The 19,407-nt window shown below is 37.5% G+C and overlaps 1 protein-coding gene across 1 annotated transcript in view; it reads right to left on the reverse strand.

Moving 5' to 3' along the window:
* The window catches only part of tbc1d9 (TBC1 domain family, member 9 (with GRAM domain)), a 32,996-nt gene that overhangs the window by 4,011 nt on the left and 9,578 nt on the right, over positions 1–19,407 (reverse strand). The window contains exons 3-19 of the mRNA XM_084106740.1: positions 18,179–18,297; positions 16,739–16,967; positions 15,670–15,931; positions 13,995–14,202; positions 13,303–13,509; positions 12,074–12,247; positions 11,071–11,221; positions 8,487–8,701; positions 8,290–8,407; positions 7,365–7,650; positions 5,314–5,443; positions 5,081–5,179; positions 4,905–4,973; positions 2,094–2,334; positions 1,045–1,119; positions 229–315; positions 54–122 (exon numbers count right to left, since the gene is read on the reverse strand). Of these exons, the coding sequence (XP_083962866.1) occupies positions 54–122; positions 229–315; positions 1,045–1,119; positions 2,094–2,334; positions 4,905–4,973; positions 5,081–5,179; positions 5,314–5,443; positions 7,365–7,650; positions 8,290–8,407; positions 8,487–8,701; positions 11,071–11,221; positions 12,074–12,247; positions 13,303–13,509; positions 13,995–14,202; positions 15,670–15,931; positions 16,739–16,967; positions 18,179–18,297 (2,739 nt within the window). The remainder of the gene's footprint in view (positions 1–53; positions 123–228; positions 316–1,044; positions 1,120–2,093; positions 2,335–4,904; positions 4,974–5,080; positions 5,180–5,313; positions 5,444–7,364; positions 7,651–8,289; positions 8,408–8,486; positions 8,702–11,070; positions 11,222–12,073; positions 12,248–13,302; positions 13,510–13,994; positions 14,203–15,669; positions 15,932–16,738; positions 16,968–18,178; positions 18,298–19,407) is intronic.

Below are 19,407 nucleotides of genomic sequence, written 5' to 3' on the forward strand. Positions count from 1 at the left end.
CATTTAAACTGGTCAACTCTGATCTGTATAAACGGAGAGGATGTTTCTCCCACCTTTATCGCTCTTAAATGTGACCCTGACGAATCCATCATCCTTCTCGCTTCTGTTCTTGGGGTCGAGGCCTATCCACGAGAGGTCAAAGCATCAGTACCAGTGATCACAGTTTGTGTGGTATGCAAATCAACATGTCCATATGGTAAATGTGAGTGAGTGTGATATGGTCCGTACCGCTGGAGGTCTCGGGGGTGATGTCCTCGAAGAAATACTGCGTAGCTTCACAGGCCGAGTCCGGCTCCTCCTGCTCATGGTGCAGCTCTGACAACAACAAGCACTGCGTATTCAGAATACGGCTCAATACAAATCATCATATAAAGAAATGCATCATTTTCCTGTTATCACTGTTTCACTAAAACAACTTGAACTGAATAAAGAGCTATATAAATAAAGGTGACTTGATATGTTACATTTAATATTTGTATTTATTATATATCATTTCCTAAAAAAAAAAAAAAAAGACCCTGAACATCTCCTGACAAGTAACTTGATATGATAATTAGGCTTATAGAAACACTTCAGTAACATTTCTATCAAGTTGAAGTTTTTCTTTGACAAAAAAGTATTTTGTCAAGGATGACATGATAAAGTTAAAAACTTATTTCCATTGTTGTTCTTGATATTATACAAAACGAAGGATCTCTATTACATTTTCAGTATCTTGAATCCTCTTTAAGGAGAATTTAATTTCTTATTCTTTTGATTTGGGGGTTTAAATATGACCCTGATATATTCGTGACAGATTTCATGAGATTCACCACTAACGCAGTGCATAACAACTCAAGCGTGAGACGTGAAGAAAGAGCAAAACATCCGACTTCACTTTCATTTCTGCTTTTTATTCATGTTTCCTCTCGACTAATCGCAGTTACCACATGTATTACTGTATATGCATGTGTGCAAAGGTAAACAAATGCTAAAAAAATAATTAATAAACCAGTTTGAACTTTATTAATTACCAGCATAATGTTTACACCCACATATTCTCACCTACAGTTCCTGGAATTACGTGAATCTTGTAGAGAAATTTGAGTTTTTCCGTCAGGTCACCGTGACACAGGACACCTGCAACACAAACCAAACTGTCAAGTTCAGCATTTTATATGTGCACAAAAACAACCAACCCGATGCACTTTAGTTTGAATTTAAACGTATTTAAATCATATCATATATTTAAATTTTTTGTTTAACAACCACCACTAAAAAAAACCCAAAATCGTCACAATAAAACAAAAAGTAAATAAAAATCATACCATTTATGATCATAATAATTTAAAATGATTTAGCAAGCATCATTAAATATAATCAAAATCATCTCAAAACAAAAAAGGAAAATAAAGAGAATAAAAATCAAAACATTTGTGTTAATAATTATCAATTATTTAGCCAGATTAAGCATTATCTAGCATTAACAAACAAAAAAGGCCAATAAAATTGCATTTATATTAATAAGAAGAATTTTAATTGTTATATTAAATGATTAAACAATTAATATTATTATTTTTTACACTGAGGTCCACTTATATATTTTCTGCACATTACATATTACAATTTTCTGACTTGGACGTTTTGACTTCTAAATGTAAGCTTTATAGTACATCAAATTTTTATGGAAAAGGATTTAAAGACACCATGAAATCAAAATGTACAGTTCTTATGTTTTAATGGAATATTGCAGTATTTATTATAAATGATTTATCCTTACAGATCATAATTTTTTTTAAGTTCATGTGCCTCATTATCTTTCATCAAAACAACTTCCCCTCTGTCTTGCAGCATCATCTCTTCTCTTCTCTGATGATGCGTTTACTGGCGTGAAGGCGGGGCAACCTGTCACTCACATGAGATCAGCCAATAGCAAACCACAACCATCCAATCAATTCCCAATGGACAAAATCAAGCCCCGCCCTACATGTCTTGTTCAAGAAGCCGTTTCACTCGGATATTCGTCACAATAGGGAAGAAAAGACTAATTGCAACCTCCGTTTCATGCTGACTTTAAGGAAAATATTATTCCCCTGATAAAGAAAAACACTCACTCAAGCCGCTGATGAACTCTCTGAAGTTGATGAGCGCGTCTGCGTTGTGGTCTAGCAGACGGAAGAAGCGCAGGGCCAGATCGTCGGTGTGTGAGCCGCAGGCCCAGGGGAACAGCAGAGCAAACAGGCCCTTGAACTGCTCCAGATCGATGCGGTACTGCTCCAGGTACGGCAGGCTCGGGTCGTGGCGGCTCATGGGGTTGCTGGTGCTGCCCCAGTAACAGCTGGTCAGATGCTCAGCCTAAAGGTGTTACACACACACACAGGTCATGAAACTCTGGTAGAAAGTCAATGGATATGGAACACATGACTTTAAACATTAACACCTGAATGCACCTGCAATGGTGTTAATGTGCTTCATCGTTTGCATAATAAAACGGTCTCCTTAAACTGTGTGATTTGAGGCGTAACACACATCAGCAGGATGAGTTACATGCACACTGTAACTAAGTTCAACATTTAGGGTTAGGGGTTTATTTAAATGATTTATCAAGCACCACTAAATATGACCAAAATGATCAACAATAAAAAATAAAAAAAAATAAAATAGCATTTATATTAATAATATTAATGGTAATTTAAAATGATTTAGCAAGCACCATTACATTTAAACAAATAAGTACAAAACAAAAAAGGAAAATAAATGTAATAAAAATCATAATATTTATGATTAAAAAAAAAAATTCAATTATTTGGCAAGAACCATTAAATATTTCAATAAAAAGACACACAAAAAAGCATACATAATAAGATTTTGAAATGAATAAATAATTAATATTTATTTATTAATTATTATTATTATTATTATAATAATAAAGTACATAATAATGATGATGATCATAATCATTTAAAATGATTAAGCAATAACCATTAAATAATAATATAAATATAGCATGTTTAATAAAACATTTTAATTATTTACCATTATTAATTAACATTGATTTAATAATAATTATTCTAAAGTAAATAATAATAATAATAATAATAATAATAATATTATATATATATATATTATATATATAATTTTTTTTAACTCCAGCTAGGTTGCATCATTTGTTGAAATGTGACTTTTCATTATTTCCATATGCAAAGCATCCTCTGATTAATAACCACAATTATTCCCTTAAATGAAGGCATTTAGGACGTAAAAGGCTTTGATCCAGATCAGGAAAACTCTCGGAGCGGCTACTATGCCATTGCGAGCTAATGAATGTCCTGAAGAACAGCTAAAGCGGAAGATGCACGACTCTCTAATAAAAAAGTCATCCATCTGCAATACATTCACACACTCACTCCATCCATCAGCCCATATAAGGAGGAGTCATTATCTTAAATCACTAAGACAAGTCTTCCCAGCCATGTTCGGGAAGCAGACACACTCTGTCAGTTTAAATCTCTTCAACTCTTTTTATTAGATCATTATTAGGCTGCATAAATTAGGTCAACAACACCCTTGTGACATCATAAGAAGAGTGGCATCTACGCTAACATTAGTCTCAGTTTATCCTGAGGTTACCGTAGTCAGCCGGATCCGGTCCGTTTCCAGATCCGATGGTGAACCTGCACCTAGACACGACCACAACTCAGACCACAAGAACCAGACAAGTCCTCCACACAGACACTATGACCAGCTTGGGCTCCATAGCGGCGTGATGAACCCCATCTTCAAGCAAAAGGAACCGGATGAATATTTGAATGCTACCGATCCTGATCTGAATTGTAACTGCCTGAATCATAATCCCACCATGTTCGTTCGTTGGCCAGAGGAGAACTGGCTTCCCGACTGAGCCTGGTTTCTCCCAAGGTTTTTTCCTCCATTCTCTCACCTGATGGAGTTTGGGTTCCTTGCACTCTCGCCTCTGCCTTGCTTAGTTTGGGACACTTCAATTCAACAACATAAAGGTCCTTGCAAACTGAGTCAGAAATTTTCATATGCTTTTTTTCTGTATTCGTCATCCTAAAAATTTGTGTCGCACAGAAACCTTGCACACCGAGTCCGATGCGTATTCATTTATACGTTGCACAAAAAATTTGCAAACCAATGCAAAATGGAGTCTTTCAAGCAGTGAGGATGATTTTGTGGTCCTCTCACTTATTAAAAAGAGAAAAAAAAAAAATTGGGTCCATCCAATCCTGAGATTGCGTAGAGAGAAAGGAGAGTTTCACCTCCTTATCAAGCGGGATTATCCCGAGCGATTCAAAGTTTACTTCAGGATGTCAATGGCTCAGCTTTGCCAGCGATACTGGAGCCACATATTAAAAATAAGACCAGCAATTTCCGTGACCGATTGATCCTGAGCAGTTCAGGATTTAGGCGTTCGCTTGTACGGTGGCTCTGAATTGTCAAAACACCTCTCAAAACGCAGAACATTTTACTTTAAGTTTAAATGTAAAGTTTCAGAGGCCGTGTGTATACCTGATTGACACAACGTAAAGTCGTATTTATATTTTAACGTGAGAAAATTTCGGACTCAGTGTGCAAGGACCTTTACTGACTTGACTGCACTGACACTATTGGATGAGAACTGAACTGAGTTTTCTACAGAACCGCTTATAGTTGAACTAATTTAATAACTGATGATCTTTACAATGAATCAACATTGAACTGACCAGCTGAACAATGACACTTTTCTTATAGAGCTGCCGTACAGCTTAAATGAACTGTTTGCATCACTGAATCATTCTCCTGTTATCCCTGTAAAGCTGCTTTGAAACAATCTGTATTGTATAGAGCGCTATATAAATAACGGTGACTTGACTTGACACACTCATGTTGCTGGAGTCGGCTCATGACCTCGTCATGTGACTGACCTTAAAGAGTGTGTAGAGCTCCTCCAACTCATCGATGCTGAAGGGCGTCTCCGTCACGATGGTCCGCACCTGGAAAACCAGCGGATTAGGCAAACATGAACGTGTGTGCAGTGCTTCACTAAAACTAAAAGTCACAGATCCGCTGATTTGAGCCAGTATGGAGAGTGTCAGATTACCACATTGCGTTTGGTGGTGTCTTCAATGGCCTGGATCACTCTCAGTCTCTGTTTGAAACGCATCTGCTCGATCACATCCGCACGAATGGAGCCGAACTTCTGCGAAAATGAGCAAACGCGCAATATGACACAGACAGAACACACTTTAAGCCGGTGAGCCCTGTAATATATACATCACCATGCTATTAGTGAACATTAAAGAAAGAACAAGGAGAAACTTCAGATGAACGAACCTCATACGAGCAGCGCACAAGTTTGAAGATGTCCACCTCAGGATGAGGCTCGCCGTTATCCGTCAGGAGCGAGTGAAGATGAGGGATCGGAGGAAGGGTGCTGTCCTTATTGGTCACGCTGTCCAGATACCTACAACACACACACACACACTCGTTTGTGTCAGCATACTATATAAATGTAGTACAATATGTTTGTGGCATTGCGTGCAACATTTAGTCAACTTGTAGTATACTGTACACTCACTATGCAGCATATAATCACTTTGCACCACTACACTCATTATGCAGCATACTACATACAACACTCACTCTGCTGCACACAAACGCTGCATTTGCTTATAGACTATGTATACTGAGTACACAGTACACTATTTAACTGATCTTGCAGTATGTACTGTGTACTCTATGTAGCATGCAGCACATAATCACTTTGTATGAACATAATACAATACATTTGTAGTACACTACATACACCAGATGTGCAGTATAGTGTATAATCAGTGTAATATGCAGCATATAATCATTTGCAGCACAACATAAACTTAGTTTGCAGGCAATATGTACTCACTACTATGTAGTACAATACGAACTTAACTGGCAGTATACACAGTGTACTCTGTAATTTGCAGCATACAGTATAACGACTTTGCATAAACACAAGCATAAACAATCTTTGCTTACGGTCTACATAGTATGCTGCATACACCAAATCTGCAGTATACTGTATACTCTAGTATGCAGCATATGATCACTTTGCAGCACACAACATACACAAATTGTGCTAATAAACTACATTTTCACACACTCATTACATAGAATATACACTATACTGCAAATGTCTCGTACTATGCAAATTGCGTACTATGTAGTATGCAGCATATGATATTTTTGCAGTATACAAACATAAACTTTGCTTATAGACAATATTTATACTGAAGGGTTAGAATCCCTTGTCTCTTCACTATATCTATATATCCTTTTGAGTTTTTTACATTATTCCTATAACAAGTACTAATCAAGTTATATAATCATCATTGCTATATTCAACGAGTGATTCACATATAGTTTTAATCATATTTTGTTGTCAGCATTTCTACCAGTATATTTCTAAGTGCATTATGGTGTCTGTGACTAATCTTTATTGCCCTGAACGAGGACCTTGAGAACAGGCTCTTTGTATTGGGAAAACAGCTAATAACTGATAGAAGAGGGCAAGCCTGAAGACTCATCAGATGACTCGGTGTCTGTTTTTAATTATTACAGCCAGGGGTCAACCTCTATGTGACTTGCATGATCTAGTTCACAGAATTGTACTTCTTTCATGTGTATTTCTCTAAAGAATAAAGTGAACATTATCAGTAGCAAAGATGTAATGAATGCCCTTGGAAATGGTATAATTGGTGTCAGATTTTGTGTAAGGTAGAGTTGGCTTGCGACCTCCTCGTGAGACTTTGACGCTGGCTCTACCAATTGAACTGCAAACTATTCTACAGTAAATTTTTATTTATCTGATTGAACTTCACGACTCCTGGTCTTCTTTCATCATATCTGGTCCTGGGTCTGACAGCTGTTACCCCCCCTAACAATACTAACTACATAGTATGGTGCATATACTAAATTTTCTAAATAGTGTATATGCAGCATTTAATAATATTGCAGCATACAAAAACTTTGCTTATAGACTATATTTTGACTCACTACATAGCACGCTACTGTTGTATAGTCTCATAAATCAAGAGATCACATTCAGGTAACTCACATGTCTCTTTACTAGCATTGCGTGTACCAAAAAACACAACTTTCTCTTCCCCTCACACATGCATACCAGTTCCCCACATAATGCATAAACTTCCTCTAGTGGGCATTTGCCAATCAACATTATTCAGTGAACACAACAGCTACACACACTAATTTGCAGTATAGTGTATACTCTATGTAGTATGCAGCATATAATCACTTTGCAGTACAGTACATATGCCGAACACTACATATACTAACTGTACTCATTATGCTGTATACTACACATACTCAGTAGTACGCGGTCGTCCTACCTGCCCAGGATGGTCATGGCTTCCCCGTCATCTTTACAGTCCAGCAGCTGGTGGATGTTGGCGTCGAGCACGGACAGAGCCAGCTGGAAGATGACCTTGATGCCCTCGTAGAAGAAGCAGTCGACCACCACCACGGCGCTCTCGAAGGGCATGACGGACAGGAAGAGTGTGAGGAACCAGGAGAGGGAGATGGTGGAGATGACGCCCAGAGCCTGCATGCAGTCGTACAGCTGAGGAACGTAGACGTGGGCCAGCTCCTCGAACACACCCTGGTCCACCAAAGCACCTGAGATACACACACACACACTCAGTGCTGTCAGATCTTCTTGAATCCGAGCCGTTTGGTGGCTGATAGGGCTGCACAACTAACAATTTGGCTTATCGCGATTATGAAATCGCAAAGGCTGTGATTATTTTTAATGCGCAGCTTGTCATTGATGCACGGCTCTGTAAACGCTGCTCCTTCTGAAAGCACTGTGAGTTTAAGTCACTTATAACGTGCATTTGAAAAAGCAACACGCGTCAAACATCTTTCCAAACATGAGAAGCATTTATGAACCTCTTGTCCAACAAAAGACAATATTTAATAACATGCTTTTACTCCAAACAGTTGAGCTCATCCTTCTGAGATGATGTGCTTCTTACACAGAATAAGGCAGTCGTGTGTTTATCAGTCATGTTTAATTAAAGCGTTTCAATTCTTTGTTTATTCAGCTACAGCAATAGAGATTTCCTGGGATGCTGTGTGTTATCGTACTTTGGCACGTGTGTGTGAGACGCCCTCTGGTGTTCAGATGGAGTAGCATTTACTACTGATCAGCCGCTGCATTGACAAGCTATGCATAAAATAATCGCAGCCTTTGTTTAATCGCAGATTAATCGTGCAGCCCTAGTGGAGGAGAAGCTGGATGATCCTGGAGCTCACCTACAACTCTGGTGTTGTAGTAATCGGGAAGCATCCGCTCACACAAGGCCACCAGGAGCCAGAAGGCCTCTTCTTCTTTGGCGTACAGCAGCAGGACCGAGGTCACGATGTTCATGGCCTGTGGAGGAAGACGAGCTGGCGTTATGACCGTGCTGTGCGTGTGTGTGTTGTGGAAGCTGTGGACATGTGCATCACACCTGGCAGTAGCCGATGTTGGGGTTGCGAAAGGCGTACGCAGTGAGGACTCGACGCAAGGCTGCGATGCCCATCTCGTTCTGGAAGGCCGGATGCTCCGGGAGAGACCGGTGAAGGTCTCGCTCGATCTCCTCTGTGGCCAGATTATATTTCCCCATCGACTTCTCCACCAGATCCTCGTAATAACCAGGATGAGTGGCCATCTCGTTAATCGCCCCTGCACACAACAATACACACACTCAAAATTACACAAATGATTTAGCTAATTTAATTCAACTCTACTTTAATTTAATCAAATTAAATTCAACTCTAATTTAATTCAATTCAAGTCTACTTTTATATGCATGTTTTATGCATGCAATAATTTACAGGTACAATAAACAGTTAAACTCCAATATTACAATTTGATACTTAACAGATATTCAAAAATCTTTCCTGTTTTTTTTTTTAAGATGCATTAAAGACTGAATGTAATCTTTCTCTAGTGATAAAACATTTTAAAATATGTTATTCATTCTTATTTTAAAATATCATAATATTTTTATTTAAATTTGTTTCATAAAATATATATTTTATCATGTAGTTTATTTATATATTTTATCACATATAAAATATATTTTCTGCTATTTTTATTGTTTGACCATGCTAGTCAAAAGTGATTAAAAGTTCTTGATATACTAAACAGTTTGCATGAAATGCATCAATAAATTTATTAGTGGTGACTGTCATACAGGAAGTGATGCTGCATCTTTGCAATGCTCTGATGTACTGACATGAAGCTTGCTTCTGCATTTCCACATGAGCCGTTTGGTTAACAACAGTTCAAAATGTATAAATTACGCCAACGTTTGTTATAACTATAGTGCATTAGGCTAAAATTACGATTATCAATTGTATCCACCATTTTGAACAGCTTTTTTTAATGTTACCAACTAAATGTGTCAATCATCACCAAAACTATTACTGAAACAACGCTATTACTGTACATTTATTGAAGCTTCAAAGTAGTGAGCAGCTTGTGTAGTGAACTACTTGTTCAAAAGGGTAATTTAACAGTAGCTGAGCTACTTGATTTAAAGAACTTGTTGTTTGCCCCTAGCCTAGGAAGTTTTTCTTTGAGAAAAGAGCAAAGAACGTCATTCTAAAAAAAAGGAAGATGTGTTCGTCGTTTTGCCGGCCAGATATGGCAAAAGTTGAATCTATCAACTAAGCTCTGCTGTTGGGAAAACGCTCTGGTTGGTTGAAGCGCTGTCCTATTGCGTGCAGAGGGAATTTGAAAGACAGCCGTTTATCCCAGACCTAACATCTTGATGTAAGTCTGGCTTGCCAGGCTAGTTTCCCCCTGCTATTACACAAAACTGTGAAACACAAGGCAGCTAGATTATTTGCTTGTGCGGTCGTGTGTTTCAGTTTGTGCACTGGCCTATGAAACTCGACTCTTCAGAATAGGGTACTCAAATATACAAACAGGAAGCAGCGTCAAATATAAACAGGTACATGCACTGCACCACGCGATAACCACAACAAAACAGGTGTGTAGGTGTGTTTGTGTGTGTGTGTATGTGCACGTAAAAGAGAGTAAACACCTTTAAACATGTCCAGGTTGTTATTGAATATTCAAATGTCTAGTGCAGTGGCTGGTTTTGCTTCACGACCCAGATTTCAAATGGGTCATGAAGTGGTGTCCTGATTATTGTTTATTGCATGATACAAAAATGTTTGTTAAAATGTTACATTTCAAAGTCAAAGTCAAATCTATTTACATAGCACTGTTAAAAATACACATTGTTTTAAAGTAATGTTTAATGATTTTAATATTTTTATGCCTTATGGTCGCATTTAGCAGATTAGAGCTGTGTGATAATCTAGTTTACATTTTCCGATACGTAATCAAGCAGTTGTGATTTGCTATTTAGTATAAATCGTCGATAAAGTTGGACATGCTTATGTGTCAAACTTTAAAAAGAGCTTGCCAATAATATAGTTACATTTCACGTCCAAATAAATAAATCAGGCAGCTGAGATTTGCTATATATAAAAAAATAAAAAAAATAAAAAAATCTAACTTAAATTTCATTATTATTGAACTCAGACAACCCTCTGAGTTTTGTCATGACACGCAACTTGTCCATGCTGGCATCACTCTAATTTGACTAGCTTCCTTCCACCAAATGACATTAATTAGTAGATATTGTTTTGACAGACTCTTTGATGTCAACAACAAATGATATGAGCAGACAAAAGTAAATTACGAATATTGTTTGCTCTTTGACGCATTGCTTTTGTTCGTCGTTTGTAAAGTCACTGTGGATAAAAGCGTCTGCTAAATGCATTTATGTAAATGTAATAAGTATTTATTTTGGTGCCCTAACTGTGCTTGATTATCTGGGGTGCATTTCCCAAAAGCATCGTTAGCCAACTACGATCGCAATTTCCATTGAACTCTATTGGTAACGGCAGAACTTGCGACCATGTTGGCTTTGGGAAACGCACCCCTGGTTAGTTGCATTTTATTGCATGCATTCAGCTCTGTTTTTCCCTGTTGTCCGTGTGGGACGCAAGACGTCTGTCGGCCGTTTGACTCACCAGAAAACAGGAGCCACAGCTCTCCTCTCATGTTCTCCGGGATGCCCTGCAGCACGAGGTCTTTGGTCTTTTCCGTGCGGTACATGCACACTCCCTGGCCGTATTCGGTGAAGTGATTCTTCCAGGCCTGCTCCTTCAGAAACTCTTTAGCCTGAAAACAAGCGATTAAATAGAGAGCATCTCATCACTGCTGCACAGACTTCAACTTCGACTCTGACTTGAACGAATAAGCGAAGCCAGTGAGCCGTGAACAACATTAGCTTTCAATTCTGAAATTTGAAATGTGGTGCATGAAAGCTTTAGATTAGACAATCTTGCGAGCAGAATCCCCCCATAAAAATCATTAAAACACTCCTCTGAATGCAAAACATACATTTTTGCTCTAGCGCACTGATATTGTGACTAAATGAACACAGCATAACTAGTTTGAAAGTAAATGAGTTGAATCAGCAGGTTTTTCAGGTCATTTGTTGCAGGTCAGCAAACAGAACATGAGTTGCACTTCCTGTGTGTTTCTTACAAAAGCATCTGCTTTAACCACAACAAACACAATAACATGTTACTTCAGGTTTTGAATTCTGACTGGATGATGTGCATTCGAATGCCGATAAACACACACCTGTAACCTCACATTATATGCTAAAGAGCCAAACAACCCGTAATTAAGCTAGAGAACTACGTAACTTCGAAATAAGAATAGTTTACTCGAACAATTAATGTTAATTATAAATGTATAATTATAAACCTAAGTATTAAACAGGGCCTGAGTTGTAAACACGAAGGCTTTCTTTTTCCATGAGGGGGTTTGGCATCACGACGGCTTTACTTCCAGCGGACCATTAAAGAACGAGACACACAAGTCCTATTTTTACGAAGCGTTTCCTAGTGTTTCCAAAACTACGCTTGCCCCTGCTATAGATTCCTGAGCTTCTTCATGTGTACTATCAGTAAAAAGTGACAAAATTAAAAAAAAAAAAAAAAAGTGTTACTGAGGGTGTTGTACCAGTTTGGGGTTGAACTCCTCCGGGGAGCGCCGGCGGTACATGGTCATCAGGGCTTGTGTTGCGGTGGGAACCCTGCTATCATTGAGATTGAACTGCCTCTCACTCTCTCCCTCAGAGCCGAGAGCGCTGCACTGAGGACTACATGACAGGACACTGCCCTGCTGCGAGTACACCTGCACACAGGGGCCAGCATTAGACACAGCATCTATAGATATGCATATACATGTATATATGTGTGACCCGTGCTGGCAAAAGGAGTCAGAATGTGCAATGGCTGATTTCGAGCCACAGGCAAAACAACTGATTTTTATTTAATTTTAGTCGATTTTGAGGTTCTAACAAAAATGGGTTCATTAAGCCCTTGTCTAGCGATCCCAATGCTCCAAATAGCTATCACACATCTAAAAGTATCGTTATTTGTGTGTTTTATGAGAGGAGTACCTTTCCTTTGTCCATGAAATATCCAGTTTTTCTCTGCTCACTTCTCGCGCTTCCCCTCAGCACATGTTTGGTATCGTGTAAAGTGCAGTATTACAACTTTGTCAATATTCCTAGCGAATTCTCGATGGCATGAGCCTCTGAACCAATGAAATGTGATTTTCAAACTCATGCTGATGTTAACAAAACGATCTTACTCGCTCTGCCTGACAGATCCGAAGCGTGCGCACAAAGGCTCTCAGACAGCACGCGATCGTGATGTACACATACACACAGAATTACAGTATTTCAAAATATCTGCCTTTGCGAGTATTCACACAAACATTATCTGTTATGTCTTAAATAAACGTTTGGTTAACTGTTGGGGAAAATCATCTGATGTGTAACATTATATTACATCCGTGCGGTACAGTAGGTCTGAATATAGGCAGTCTGTTCAATAAAATGTATAACAAAATAAAGATCCTACAGATATTTGGTTTTGACTTGGTGTGTGCCAAATTTGGTGTTATTGCCAGGGATTTTAAAGGGATGGTTGCTAGGTGGTTTTGTTTTGTAACCTTCTGAAAACTTTAACTCGATTTTTCTCAAAATTGACTTAATCGACTTTAAACAGGTGTAACTCAGTCATTTTTTTTGTCTGATTCCAACAAATCATACATCGTTTTGAAGGTTTTTTAATAGAGAATGTGAAAACAAAAATAAGTCATTTTGGAAGATGTGCTCATTGCGACTCATTCTGCCAGCAGGGGTCACATACACACATACAAACTAACAGTGTTGTACCCACCTCGTCGTCTGAGCTGCTGAGGCTGCCTGTGATTTCCCGCTCAAAGTAGATTTTGGAGGAGGTCTGCTGAAGGAAGTCTGAGATCCTCTGCACCAGGAAGTCCCGGTCTTTGAGGTTGGCAAAGAGGAAGGTCATTTTGTTTTTGGTGCTGATTGACAATGGGCTGGGAAGGACGTTGGAGCTATCGGCTTTCTCAACGATGGTCACCTAGTGACGAGAGAGAGAAGGACAGGATCATGCAACATGCAACTCACAACCCATTTTATTTTCACAAATTTCTGAGAGAAACACTGAAAATGTTTTCATACTTTTGGAACTGACTGGTTTGTGAAAGATGGAGGATAATGTGGGATAAATGCTTATAAACACTCAGGCCTGGTTTCACAGACAGGGTTTAGATTAAGCCAGGATTAGGCCTTATTTAATTAGGACATTTAAGTAGCTTTTATAAACGTCCCTCAGCAAAAAAACATTACTGGTGTGCATCTAAACAATGGCACTTACATATTTTAAGATATATCAGTGCAAGTTGCTTTCAGTTAACAGCTCAAACATCCATTTTAGTCTGGGACTAGACTCAAAAGCTTTGTCTGTGAAACCGGGGGTCAATTATGTAAAGTTTTGAATAAAAAAAACCCTTAAAACTTTTTATTAGAGTATCATGTCATTAGATTAGCAATCCAGTGACGGACCTCTCTGAGTGGGATAATCAGGCTGCAGGCGGTCTCCTCTTTACTGGTGAAGCAGATGTAGTTAGTGGAGACAAACATCTGTCCGAGGATGTGCATCTTGTTGAAGGGGGTCCATAGCGTGCAGTCTGTGTGGCCGTCCAATTTCTCGTCCTTCGGCAAGCGGAAAAGTGCCCGGTATCGCTCGCTTTTAGCCCTGGCGTCCAAATCTCTGAAGGCGCAGAAACAAATATAATACTGAAAAAAGGCTGCTATAAAGTTTTCTAAACTTCTTCTAAATCCATATTGCTAACAAAATTGGTGGAGCGGAGCCGTTCCGCACGTCAAAGCGTTCTCAGATAATCCTCTTAGTTTGCACAGACGGCTTTCAAAGCGCTCTGAAGGAAAACCAGATTTGCTACTTCCGATTTCACATAGTTGCCAGACGGCCATTTACTCCAAAATTTAATCCTTCACTATTTTGCATTTACACTGACATCTTTAAGGCAATTGCAATATAAATCTGACATTTTGTTGTTCATAATGTTAACTTAAAGCAGTTGTTACAAAACAAAAATGTTACAGTATATCACTACAAGAATTTATTTAATCACAATATACATTTTATTTAATAATTTTCCTACACAGTAAAAGCATATATCACTAAACTTATAATTATTTTTTACTTGTCTAGCTTTTAATGCACATGCACTTTGAACTTTTTGCACAATGCAGAAATAAAAAAAATGTGTCTAGACTGTTTTTAGTCCGGACTGAATTCAGGGTGCGGTTAGCAATTTTCTTGTTTGTAATTATTTTTTGCAAGAAATTTCACTTCTTTTTTTATATATTACATAATCAAGTAGTAATGTATATATTTTTAGTGTATATCTAGTGAAATTAATACTTTTACTAAATTATTACATATTAAAAGTACTTCATCAGGTAATCGTTTAATAATTTTCTCTTTTAAATAAAAAAAGTCTATTTTTAAACTTTATAGACAACATTTTGGAAGAATAATCACAACATATTAACATTTAAAATTAGTTATCTTATTAATCTTGTGAAATAAATACTTTTAATATGAAGTAATTTAGTAAAAGTACTTCATCAGGTACTCGTTTAATGGTTTTTCTCTTTCAAAAAAAAAAAAGCCTATTTTTAAACTTTATAGACAATGTCAGAAGAATAATCACAACAAATTTAAAAATAGTTATCCTTATAAGTCAAGTGAAATTAATACTAAATTACTACATATTAAAAAAGTACTTCATTGGGTACTCAATTCATCAAGTTTTCTCTTAAATAAAAAAAGCCTGTTTTTAAACTTTATAGTAAAAATTTCAGAAGACTAATCAAAAATTAAGATTTAAAATTAGTCACTTTTATAATCTAGTGAAATGAATTCTTTCACTAAATTACTACATATACATATTAAAAGTTCTTCAATGGTTGCACATTTTATCGTTTTTCTCTTTTAAATATGAAATGTCTTATTTTTAAACTTTATAGTCACATTTTCAGAAGAATAATTACAAATTTAACAGCAGTGCAAAAACAGCTTATTAAAAAAATGAATCAGTTCAGTTAATATCACTATTTCTCCATTAAAAGTATAAATGTCACCAAGTTTTCTTGGCTCAGTTTTATATTGTTTTATCTCTTCACTGGCTTCATGAGCGACACTGGCACAGACCTTTTGAGGGCCGAGACTTTCTTGGGCGACTTCTTCTTGAGTTTGGGCAGAGAGCGGTCCTGCTCGAAGCCCTTGTTGTCCAGGAGCTGTCTCATGGCGATGTTGGCAAGCTGCTCCATGAGTTTAAAGGTCTCGTTGATGTTCAGGAAGACGGAGAAGACGTGCTCGCTGAGGCGTGTGCTGACGCGCACCATGTCCGGCAGCAGGAGCGTGGCGTTCTTCTCCAGCTGAGTGATGTCAGCCCAGCGGATCACCAGCTTAGCTGAAACAAACAAGAAGAGCAAATGTTAAGATTCGTTGAGACAGAGCATATTAGCAGAAAATATAGTGGCTTTGAAAGTAAAAACCACACTGTTAGTCTATCCCTCAGAGAGTTGAAGGCGATGTCTAATGCCATTTCATGCATTCTGACTTAATTACTGATTGTCGGTTCTTAATAAAACTTTAGATTATGTTAACAATGGCTGATGCATAATTTTGCTGGTTTTAACATTGGGATGTCTAATGCTGTTTCATGTGTTCTGACTTATTTACACTGTTAAAGAGTTGGATTCTCATGCTAAACATGGCCAAAGTTTAAAAAATGAGTTGGACGTATGACGTAGTATTTCAATGCTGATACGGCAACGCTGTCATTTTGTTTTTAGACCACGAAATCAAAAACATCACCAAAGAAGTGTGTTTTTGGTTGTGAAGGAAAGATAACCTTGTTCAGCTTCCCAAAGAACCCAGCGTTAGGGGAACAGTGGATGCAGTTTGTTTTTCCAGGGCAGCAACGAAGTGTTTGCAAGTGTGTTTGTTTGTTCCCGGCATTTTGGTGACAAATGTTTTATAAGCAAGGCTCAGATCAACGCTGGATTTGCAGATCGTTTGAATCTGAAAGATGGAGCGTTTCCAGCGCTAAAATATCCCGATCATGAGTCCGAATTGCAGGTGGCAAGTAACAACAAATGTCTGTGTTTTGTTGGCAATAGGCATGTAAGTGCATATAATGAACACGAACTTGTAGTGAATCAAAGTTATCCAGTGAATTGAAAAAGGTCTCTTGATCTCCTCATGCCGTACTCACCCTCTTTCCCGAGCAGGTATGAGTAAAAGCAGAGGTGGTTGATGCTGAGGTACAGCCAGCCCTGTCGTGGCACCTTCCCCTTCCAGTAGCTGCAGGAGTAGTAGTTCACCAGCTTCTCCTCCTCCGGCATGCCGAAGAGCTTACGAAACTTAGCGATGGCCTCCTTGAACTTGTCCGTGTCGTCATCCTCTTTGATGTCGTGGCTCTTGTTGTATTCTGCTATAATGCCCTGGACACAAACACACAGACAGACACATGTGAACACCGACACGCGAACAGGTGTGACGTCACATTTCAGACAAAATTTGGAGTTCATTTTGGGAGTTCGGAACAGAAAAGTTTGCTACGGCTGGTAAACACCTTCGTACCACCATTGGTCCGTGGTGATTACGTAATAGGTAGGCGTGGCTCTGAGGCTCCGCCTTCTTTGACGTGAAAGTTGATTCATTCTGTTCGGTCTGTCGAGGTCAGACGTGAGTAAAAACATGGTGAGTTGCTTTATAGCAGAAACTGAAGTTGTAATTCTAATTGAAAGAGACACTGATAATGTTTTTTCATGTTTAATACTGTACAGCTGCTTGCTTTTAAATAATCTAGTGTATAAAGTGCTATATGAATAAACGTGAAGTGACTTGACTGGAGTGCCGGATTGCAGAGCTGGTGCAAACATTTCCACGTCGCTATGATCAGATGGTTTCTTAAAGTCCCCCTGTGGTAAAATCAAGTTTTTAAATGTTGTTTATGTGTCTATGTGGTGTTTTTAATGTGCTTTCAGACACACCATGTGTAAATTCATAAGTCGACACCATTGCTGAGTATTTTCTCCTTAAAACTGCAGTGAACCAAAGACAGTCTCAAACACACGGTTTGAAATCGCTGGTGTTTCTGACGTCACAAACTACCTTGTAACCAATCAGATCAACGTGTGATCGTCAACCAGTGGATCTCTGAGCTGGAGCGAGTGAGTGGAGGCAGGGCTCATTTGCATATTCATAGAACCGCATATATACTAAATGAGGCAAGGGTGTCAAGTTACATTCAAGCTGTTTTAAGGCATGACGATTTTTTTCAAGGAAAAAACTTTTAAATATGTCAGTTTTAAAGAATAAAATTATTGACTACAGGGGGACTCTTCTCTTCTCACCCCTGTCATTTTTTTTTGTATTTATTTTGTTACTGAGAGTAAAGCGCGCAGCACACATTTACATATAATTCATCTAAACGTCGCTCTCAGCAGTGAGGGTGATGTTGGGATGTTCGTTAACAGTATATCACTGCAAATGTATTTCCAACTTCTTTTTACCCCTAAGTGAAGAACGAAAAATAACTTTGCATTCAAGCATGAAAATCTATTCTAGCAGAACCCAATAACAAAAGCAAGACCTTTACAGGTACATATAAACCAGGGTACTTGAATACAGTTTCAAATGTTTGTCGGACCTGTATTTTGCCCTTGACGAACGTGGTGATGTCATTCTCGTTCTCGAAGATGGAGAGTGTCTGCAGCAGATTCTGCTCCAGCCATTCCCAGTTCTCCGTGATCTCCTTACGAGAGCTCCCTGCGAGAAACAAAAACATTTTGGAACCTCTTAGTTTTCAAATAATACTAATCCACCAGTTTAGGATAATACATTTCATTTGAAGTCTTTATCCGCAGTGACTTCATTTGCTTCCAGTACTGAACAGATGGGTCCGGATTCATCATTTAATTAGCTATGAATTAGCACAGCTCTCCTCAGGCAATGAATCAAACACATTACTGGCAAGCGAAATGATTCTTTAAGATTGCTCTGTGACTAGTGCCCTGCAAATAGGTGAAGATGGAAATACACAATGATTTTAAAAACACACTACCCCACCCCATGTTGTCTGACGTTTAACCAGAACTCAGAAAACAAATACAGTTGTAGAACATAAACATCAATAAATGTAATATAAGATTTTATCATTTTACATTAATATAATATAATATTTATTAATATGATATATATTACATATAAATAATATATAAATATAAATAATATATTAAATCTTATATTAAATATTTAAATTATTAAGTTTAATATTAAATTGTAATAATAATAATATTACATTTGTTTGGTTGTTTACTTAGAAATATATATATATATATATATATATATATATATATATATATATATATATATATATATATATATATATATATATATATATATATATATATATATATATATACACAGTATATATATAATTTTATCATCTTACATTTATAATACATTTAAATGTATTAATATTACAAATAATATATATTGTAAATAACAGAATACTTGTATTATTATTGTTAATATTTAATATACATAAATATATTACATTTATATATTTTATATTAATATTAATGTATATATACATTTATTATATATACCCATCTATCTACCCATCTCTCTCTCTTTGTATGTAATATTTAATTTATTTAATTGTTTATTTTACCAAAAGTCTCAAAATACCAATGTACTGTAAATGCAGCCAAGGATTATTTGTAGAATATGCATCTAATAGAAATAAAGTGAAAATGCCAAGTCATGCTAAAGCCTTTCACAGAACACATGCCCCATCTCAGAGCAGGCAAACGGCTCTCTCCCCTTAAATTAAGACATTTACCAAATGGCTTGCAGCAACCAGAGTAACAGCTC

This window comes from Abramis brama, assembly GCF_963993115.1.
Source record: "Abramis brama genome assembly, chromosome: 2".
NCBI lineage: Eukaryota > Metazoa > Chordata > Actinopteri > Cypriniformes > Leuciscidae > Abramis > Abramis brama.